At 35.8% G+C, this 9521-nt stretch overlaps 1 protein-coding gene across 1 annotated transcript in view; it reads right to left on the bottom strand.

The window, feature by feature from the left end:
• Nucleotides 1-4556: 4556 nt before the first annotated feature.
• The window catches only part of LOC140140705 (uncharacterized), a 28272-nt gene continuing 23307 nt past the window's right edge, over nt 4557-9521 (bottom strand). The window contains exons 20-22 of the mRNA XM_072162462.1: nt 8125-8535; nt 7281-7355; nt 4557-5063 (exon numbers count right to left, since the gene is read on the bottom strand). Of these exons, the coding sequence (XP_072018563.1) occupies nt 4687-5063; nt 7281-7355; nt 8125-8535 (863 nt within the window). The 3' untranslated portion in view covers nt 4557-4686. The remainder of the gene's footprint in view (nt 5064-7280; nt 7356-8124; nt 8536-9521) is intronic.

Genomic DNA, 9521 nt, shown 5'->3' with positions numbered 1-9521 from the left:
CTACGAATACAATTTTTCATAGCACTAGATATATCTTTAAAAAATGAAAATCACTAATAAATGCGCAATTGATACAAGCTTTGATATGTCCAATACTGAAATGCATTGCATTCGGACATCTTTATTATTGTGTTTAGCTGCCAGAAATTCTAAATGGTACAAAGGTAGGTTTGGTAAAAAATATTCATTACCTCCGAATACATGTTAAAAACTGTGCCATTTCCACAAAGTGAGAGAATAGTAAACAATAGTTAAGCAATAGGTGCAGGGTAATACGCTCTTTATTTCTACCAAGTTTCAATAACCTGCGTTTAAATATTTCTGAGATGTCAACAATAAAAGCAAGTATTCGTAGGTAAATTTCGGTAACCGAATGTTACCTACGAATACACTTTGACATCATGACAGTATTGTGAAACACCGCCATTCATGCCAATGCCCATATTGGTACATAACGAAGGCCTGTATGTTTGCTATCAAATCATATGTCAATGAAAGTTGCGAATTCACATACATGCCCATCATGCAAAACTGAATACGGCTTAATTGGTGAAAAATATGTACTGAAATAGACGACGGTCTGCTCATTTGAAAGAAAAATCAGATTCAAAGAAGATTAGAAGGGATAAATACTTGGATTTGTCAACTGTCGTGTGTGCTTCATTTTAAATGTTTACCGACCTTCTGGTTTCTGAGTAATTTGTGTCCAAATTGATTTATTCGAAGGTAACTTTTGACGTTTTCGCTAAGGTTACCTACGAATACCATGGAAAAACGACTGTTCTCATTGTCTCATGATCTAGACAACACATTGATGGACCCTAGTATAAAGCTAATTGTAGTTGCCCTCAAACGAAAGGCCACAAGACGTAACTGACTCCAAGATGGACTTCACAAGTCTGCAATAGCGGTTTTAAGCGATTTGTGTGCAATTAAGCAAATTAAAGTCACTTTAGTGCCTTCGTTTCTTACTTCAATCCTCTTTCAACCGCTGTGAACCGACATTATTAATACATGATAGGGTCTAAAGTATCAATAAACGCACATAAAGAAAATAATACATTCAAAGTGCTTTATAAAATGAAGTTTTGATTGCGATATCCACCAAAAGTCTAATTCTTACCTACAAATACTGAAATGTTACTTACGAATACAGCATAATACATGACATGTGTAATGAAGTGTCCCTACCAATGGAAATTAATTGTCAAAAACTTTAAGCGGTACCCCAGGACACTATTATTCCCCATATACGGATTCATTCAAGAATTATTTATTATGTAAAATTGCTGATTAACTTCTTGTATATCAAAATGAAGTGGTCAAAATCTTGCTAAAAGCATCAAAAAATTTTGATCTAAGGTAATAGCATTTATTCATTTGGACGTACCATCTGAAAGAGATCTAAAAACTACCATTTTATTAATTCATAACCATAATAGCAAAATTTAAACCTATAAACTCAATATAGATATTGTTAAATCGCTCATGTTACCTACGAATACCCGGGTTTCGTCACCTTTTCATTGTATAAAGCGTTAGGTGTATGCGTATAATTCCTAATATTCTTGAAAACATATATCATACTCGTTCTTATACAATGTGTAAATTGATTCATACTGATTTGATAAATAAAATACAGAAACTGACCTAAACTTCATTTTCAAAAATAAACTAGCATAAATTGACTAAGATCATATTGATCGCATTATAAAAATAAAAACAAATATTTTCTGGTTGAGCTAGCATTTTCCTGACACCCTGTGGTCTACATTACACGAAAAAAGCGTTAATGGGAATATTCCATTTCTTTTAGGCTGATTAGTATTGCGATAGTGAAAGCATCCTAGTGGTATTCGTAGGTAACATTGGGTTTTGATATCACATTTACTATCACACGTCCTGGATTTATTTTTCAAGATTAGTAATGGCACTTTTGGTTCCTATAAGGCCAATATGTCATCAATCAATGGGCAAAAGGAAAAATTGTGGAGACATCTTTATTTCGGATTTTTATTTTTGGCCCGTGGACACTTTTGGTTGGATTCGACCATATATGAATGATATATCGCATTGTACAAAACGAAATGCTCTACTAGTCACGATAGTAGGTACAAAATATGATGAAAGAAAATCAACAAAGGTTGAATAATGATAAAGAGTGCCTTCACAGTACAAATATTATTTCTATCCTAGTACTTATTGCATTGCATGATTTAGTAAATGCCATTGCGTACACTCTTTTATTACAAAACAACAACAATTAAACGTGAAACAGGCAGATTTTTATCAAACTTAATTTATTTTGTGATTATTTATTCAATATTTAAGGATATAAAAGCATAGTTTATCATAGGCGGCGGAAGCGAGGGGGTGTCCCCTAGAAAATGCAAATATAAGAGAATAGAAGAAAAAACTCAACAATTTTCTTGTGCAACATTTTACAGCCCGATGTGTTGTGGGCCATAAATAGGACAACCATTGGCCTATTGAACAGCATAATTCACAGTAAAACCGGATCAATATAATTATGCTCGTTCTCCACCACACCCCCTCAATAAATTGTAATGTTTCCGTCGCCGCTGGATGTAGTATTGTAATACATTTTATGACAAGATACATTGTGCTTTATATAACTGTGTATATATTAATAATACATTTCAATAAAAGGAATCAGTACCAAAATATTGTCTCCATTCTATTCCATCTGCGTTTATCATATCAATTTTTCAAATTTTTCAAGTAGTAGTCCTTTTTTGATATTTTGTGCACTATTATATGTAGTAGAGAACCAGACTCCGTGACTACATAGAACAAAAAGTTTGAGAGTCATTTTAGGATCTTTGATTGATTCTGAATAAATTTAGCTTGGGCTCCTGAAACTTCCGGGCATTCCAGGGAGGGAGACCAATCAAGGTCACATGGGGGTCAAATTTTCAGAATGCTCCAATAATGTCAAGTAACATATCAAAATACTCGTATGGTCATGAGGATTCCAAAAATGTATAATTTGTTATGCCTCAAAATGCGTTATGACGAAAAATGTTCAAATGTCAACAACCTTTTTGAATTCTGACCATAGTTAACAACGTCTGATTTTGGTAATGTTGGTGTCTAATCATAAGTTTTCTTGCATGAGAAATACAACTAAGTATATTAAAAAACTATACAAGTAACCGATGACCCTCTTTTGCAACAGGGCTGCTAAAAACATCCATATTGTAATTAGACGGTCATCGGTTCCTTGTACAGTTTTTTAAGTTGCGTAGTTGTATTTCTCATGCAAGAAAACATATAATTAGACACCAAAATCACCAAAATCAGACGTTGTTAACTATGGTCAGAATTAAAAAAGGTTGTTGACCTTTGAACAGTTTTCGTCATAGCGCCCTCTTGAAAGGTCTGACACATAACAAACTATACATTTTTGGAATCCTCGTGACCATACGAGTAATTTGATATAATACTTGACATAATTGGAGCATTCTGAAAATTTGACCACCATGTAACCTTGATTGACTCTTACCCGGAATGCCCGGATGTGCTAGGAGGTGAGCCCAAGCTAAATTTATTCAGAATCAATCAAAGATCCCAAAATGACTCTCAAACTTTTGTTCTATGATTTAGTCACAGAGTCTACAGGCTAGTCCTCTACTATATTGCTGAAAATCTATTTAATTAGATTAGGGTCGTCAAACCGACTACATTATTTCTGAGAGAATATAAATATCAATCTTTCTCAAAAATCATGAAAACAAAATTGTACTAATATTGGCAGCTAGTGATTCAAATTAATTATTTGTACATTGTATCTACTTAGTTGCTGAAAATATAATATGCAATATATTATGCACGCATATACAAAGCTTAGGTGTATAGATTTGGATTGCCATCTACATGTTGTTCTAGTAATACGCTGGCGAAGTTACGTAATAATCGGATTAACTACCATAGCAATAGGTGAAAACAATTTTTGAATATACCGCGCTGCACTGATACGTTCACGCGGTACTTTTTCATTGAACCATATCATGCTGATTACTTGCACCTGTAAGATTAGTATCTTTGAAAAGACCAGTATTGTATTCAATCTATGATTGCAGACATACACAGGTGATGAGTGTAATCTGCTTGTAGTGCAGCGCGATATGTTCAAAATTGTTTTCACCTATTGCTATGGTAATTAATCCGATTAATTACGTAACTTCGCCAGCGTATAGTCACCTGGGTTAACAGCAGCCAGTCAAAACACCTTTACCTATTAGTGTTTGGGCATTCAGGTAAGAGTATACCATACATAAAACCCAGAGCACGATCACTACACATTTTAAGAACACTACGGTTTGCTCCGATAGTTTCGTCGCTTGTAGCGAAAGTAAAGTCATTCATTATTTATTAATGAGCATACATAATATCAACTATCGTTGTTTCTTAAAGTATAACGGTCGCTTCTTATTAAATTTATTACATTTTGTGCATTATTTACTATTGCTGATAACCTCTTTAATTCGATTGGCTCGTCACACTTTAGTTAAACTGTTAAGATTATTTCGTTCAATAATAGTGAAAACAAATGATCCTAAAAATCATAAGCCCACAGCTCGTTATATACAAATAATTTGTCATTTATATATCGACCAGGTTGCTGAAAATATAATCTGCACTATTTATGCGATTATACAATGTTTAGTATGTACAGAAATCTGAATCTGGATTGCCATCAATAGTCTGGTCTGGTAGTAGAAGACAATAGCCCCCAAGGTTAATACCAGATAGTCTAAACACCTGGTCACATATTGGCTCAGCAACTAAATATTCGCATAACTGCTTACAAGGACCCTGTCCTTTACCTGTAGGACTAGCGCTAGGGCATTCAGGTGAGAGCAGACCACACAGAAAAACCAAAGCGCGATCATTACACATTTTTAAAAGTCCAAGATTTGCTCCGATAACTTGGGCTTCTTCACTTGTAGCGAAAGCAGGATTAGGGAAGTAGGTTTGCGAGTATGGTAATACTGCGCTGCAGTCTTCCGAGGCGATGTTGTCATACCCAACGCAGTCATCTGTAATAATGAAAAGTATTCTGTTTACTACACCGGTTAACCCTATGAGAACTACCTGCCGATTGGCCAAAAAGAAGTTTTCATTATCAATTGGACCAATCAGCAACATTGTTTGAATAATTTCACCACAAAAAAAAATTGGGGCGAATTATTTTGTAAAGCTCCATTCTGATTGGTGATTAAAGTGAAGATATCATGTAATTGACCAATCAGTGGCAATGTTAGATCGGCAGGTAGTGCTCAAGGGGTTAACAGTCTGAGAGTGAGTTTCACGTCACCTATTTTCGAGGAGGGGATTGGTCAAGTAACCAATATTTTGAAATTACGCATGACGTGCACGAAAAAAGAAATTTCTACACATTTCGGTACTGGGATCTATCAAGTTCCCAGAATGGGCTATTACAGAAATTAACGGCACCTACCCTATAGAAGACATGGGATTCCCAAAATAATTTTTTTTTGATTTACGAGGTTAGATGTGTCAAATTTGTCTTCTATAGGGTATGTGCCTTTTTTTTCTGTAATAGCCCATACAGAGCAAGGTCACGTGACACAAAACTTCGGACGCTCTGAGAGGTTGCATATCAATCTTCTGTGATTGTCATTTATATTCCATAACAGAGATTCAAGAGTGAAGCTAAAGCAGCAGGCAGAGTTGGGGTATGAGGCTATTATTGAGTTAGTTTCCAATATTCTAATATAGTTTGGTTATTTCTTCATCATGTAGGCCTTATTTTACACGAAATTAGGATTAGGGTTAGGGTTAGGGTTACTAGAAGGATAATGGTTAGGTTTGGGTTCGGATTAGCGTATACGAAATCATTTACATGGAGTATCAACTTGGATTTTTTTTTTCGTTTTTTTTTTTTTTTTTTTTTTATTAAGCATATATAAAGATTCTAAAAAACGAGTTTGAAGAAAATTTATCTTCGAGTCCCAATTTTTTTTCTTGAGAAAAAGGCAGTTTTGTGATTTTTCTTCCATAGATGACAATATTAAAACTATTTTTGTTTTTTATCCGTTTGTCAAAATGGAGACTCGGATGGCTTTCAAAATAGAGTACCACGTGCCCACGGATATGATGATTGATATAAAAAAGTTTGCAATTGACAACCAAAATCGGAAATATTTTTCATTTTATACCAAGAGAGATTTTCCAATTCAGAACAAAATATTTGATGTGCATTTTACGAAAAATGTCAATTTTAAGCTGTTGAAATCCAAAACGGAAACAAATTTCGTTCCTTCGGGTTGCAAGAGATACGATGTGCATAGAAATGGTCAAAGAGTGTGCTTTTCTAGCACTTTGGAGAAAATCATATTTTCAAATTAATGCAGATATCCCGTTTTGTCGGTTGCGTAGGTCTATACATTTTTAAACATTGGATATTGATAAACTAATGATTGATGATCGATAATCGATAATTGATGATCGATAATCGATAATCGATAATTGATTATCGATAATCGATAATTAATTAGCCATAATTAATTCCCTGCACAAACCACCCCCATACCCAGAAGGAATCATCCTTAGCGATTCCCAGTTTTGTCGGTTGCGTAGGCCTATAAATTTTTTAACATTGATTATCGATTATCGATTATTGATTATCTATAATCGATAATTGATTATCGATAATCAATACCCACTCACCCCCCAGTATCCACAAGGATATCATCCTTAGCCATTTGAACATGAGAGTCTTTTTCATCATTTGCGTGCTACGGTTTAGAATTTAACTGAACGTTGATAACTGATTGATCATTGATTATCGGTTATCGACTATCTATAATTATATCTCCTCCCCCACCCACACCAACTCAAACACTACTTAACTATGGCATCTACTAGCGTGGTGGGAAATGGTTCTGCATTATGAAATATTTTTTTTTGGGGGGGGGAATAATAAATAAATACATAATGGGCTATTACAGAAATTAACGGCACCTACCCTATAGAAGACATGGGATTCCCAAAATAATTTTTTTTTGATTTACGAGGTTAGATGTGTCAAATTTGTCTTCTATAGGGTATGTGCCTTTTTTTTCTGTAATAGCCCAATAGGAGCCCTTTATTGTGTAGTTGAATAATTATGTAAAGAGGTTTTCGACAACAAGTCCAAGGGCTAATACTACGGGACAGTTAGAACACAGGATGTGGCATATATAACTAATACAGCCGCTGCGTGCCACTACAGCTTATATTAATGTACTTACAAACACAGCCGTCTTCATCGGAGTGGTCCTCACAATTCGGATAACCGTTGCAAACGTCCTCCGTTACACATGTGGCTAAAAATACAATGTAAAATTACATTTCATGGACTGATCCTGGGTATTTGGAATGTATTTGATTTTAGAGTGAAAATATAGGGTGGTTTGTCGTTAGACTATTATACCGGAGGCCTTTTGTTTTACAAACGGGGGTTTGATGTCAAAAGACAAATGCATAATATGCTTTCCTGCCCGGGGACGATAAACATGGTGAACAATTACAAATGTATCCGTAACGAAATGTGTCCGATCCTTCTGGAGACGGACTACAAAGACACTAACGATGTTATAATTAAAGCCACAGATAAAAACAATTTATCGCGTCTGATGTCATCTGTCAATCAAATTCGAGCACGGTTTGTTTACAAGTGTCGTGATGATGACTTGCTGAACGCGGATTTATAACCGGGCGCCTTATTGTTAATTTTGCACCTTGCAAACCATCTCAAAATTTAGGTCTTTATAGTAGGAAACTTTCTTAACCGAAGGCACCATGTCCACAATGCCTAGAAAAAATAACACCTGACACTTAGAAAATAAACTCAGCTATGATCTCTACCTTTTTGAGCTTTTTTGGATTGTCAACAACAAAAATGTTGTCGTATAAAGTTGTGAAATTCTCACGTGAAGCATCCAGTACAGCGAGCAGATATGACTAGAACGGTATTGCACCGAATGCGACACGATCGCCCTCATTGTTGAGTACAATAGAAAGGGACATGTTTTTAGTAATCGAGGATTCGTCCCTACGGAAAATAAATACAGTGATTTAACTGTTTAATCTTACCTATAACTGGAGCAGGCGTCGTTGATGGTGCAGGTGGTACTATAAAGGTACAGAAGTCCGGGTCTCCCTCTATTGTTACGTTTGGCAGCAACTTGCAATAATCACCAAGATTTACACCAGCAAAGCCAAAGAACTGTGCACAGACAACTGAAGTCGCTATCTCTTCACAATAGTGTTGGCATGGAGCTTTGCCTACCCCAATAGGGCTTGCAGAAGGGCACTCTGGTAGAAGCATACCACACAGAAAGCCTAGAGCTCGTGGATCACAGTTTTTAATAAGGGTTAGATTATCTCCAATTAGTTTAGCTTCTTCTTTAGTAGCAAAGGCAGGGTTAGGGTAAAACGTTAGACTGTATGACAGTACAGCACTGCAATCTTCAGATACGATATCCGTGTAGCTAACGCAATTATCTAAGGAATATAGAAACGGTCCACAACAAATAGATAAAAAGACAAATTCGTGAATTTCTTCAAATTGTCATTCATTTATATCTTTTAAAAATGGTCTTGTTTGCTATCATATAGCGGTTTGAACCTTTTACTTAAGCGCTTCAAATAAATGTATTGTATCGTCGCTCGCAAGACATAGTGGCGTATCACGAAAATGGCCATTTTGAGATAATTGCATCTGAAGTTTTTTGCCAGACATTGCCTCGATTAAAATGTCCCCTTTTCTTGAATGGATATGAAAATATAAATCTTTAAGTTACATTTAATGCATAAAATACATTGTTGTCATTTACGAATTAATTGTAATTAGTCATTAAACTTATACGCCAGTATGTCAAATTTTTTGAAAAATTATTCTCCATTCAAAATTGACATATGACACGTGATACACCAGTATATCAAATAATAGTTGAAATCATATCCATATTGGTTACACAGCCGTGATATAACAAAATAGTGGCGTATGTCACAACATAGTGACGTATGCATAGACATACCACCTAGACCTATGACTGCCCATCCCATACCACAGCGGGAGGTGAAGCCCCGTATCCAAGGTGATATTGACGGATTGACGGGGTTACTAGGCGCGGAGATAATCGCGTACATTCTGACACTCTCGGTTGCGTGGTTACTGCGCCGTTATCGCCCGCGTCAAATGCAACATGTTCTGTAGACGCGAACATTATCTGCTTGCTTGCGTCCGGGTATGTGTCCTGTTCAAGTCGTTACTAAGCAGTGTCGGCTTCACTACGCGAGTCAAAGTCACTGGTCTAGGTACTAGTTTGTCTGGGGACGTATGTCACTGATACGCCACTATGTCGTCCAAAACAAGGGGAATGTTGTACACAATAAGTCCATTGAGTGGGATACACCAAACCTAATTAGTGATAATACTTAATTAATTAATGACATGCATGTCTTGAAAGTTTGTCAGAATGTAGAGT

Source organism: Amphiura filiformis, chromosome 19 (assembly GCF_039555335.1).
Source record: "Amphiura filiformis chromosome 19, Afil_fr2py, whole genome shotgun sequence".
In the NCBI taxonomy this organism is placed as follows: Eukaryota; Metazoa; Echinodermata; class Ophiuroidea; order Amphilepidida; family Amphiuridae; genus Amphiura; species Amphiura filiformis.
The sequence above is the reverse complement of the archived record's forward strand: the minus strand, read 5'-3'. Positions and strand labels throughout refer to the sequence as shown.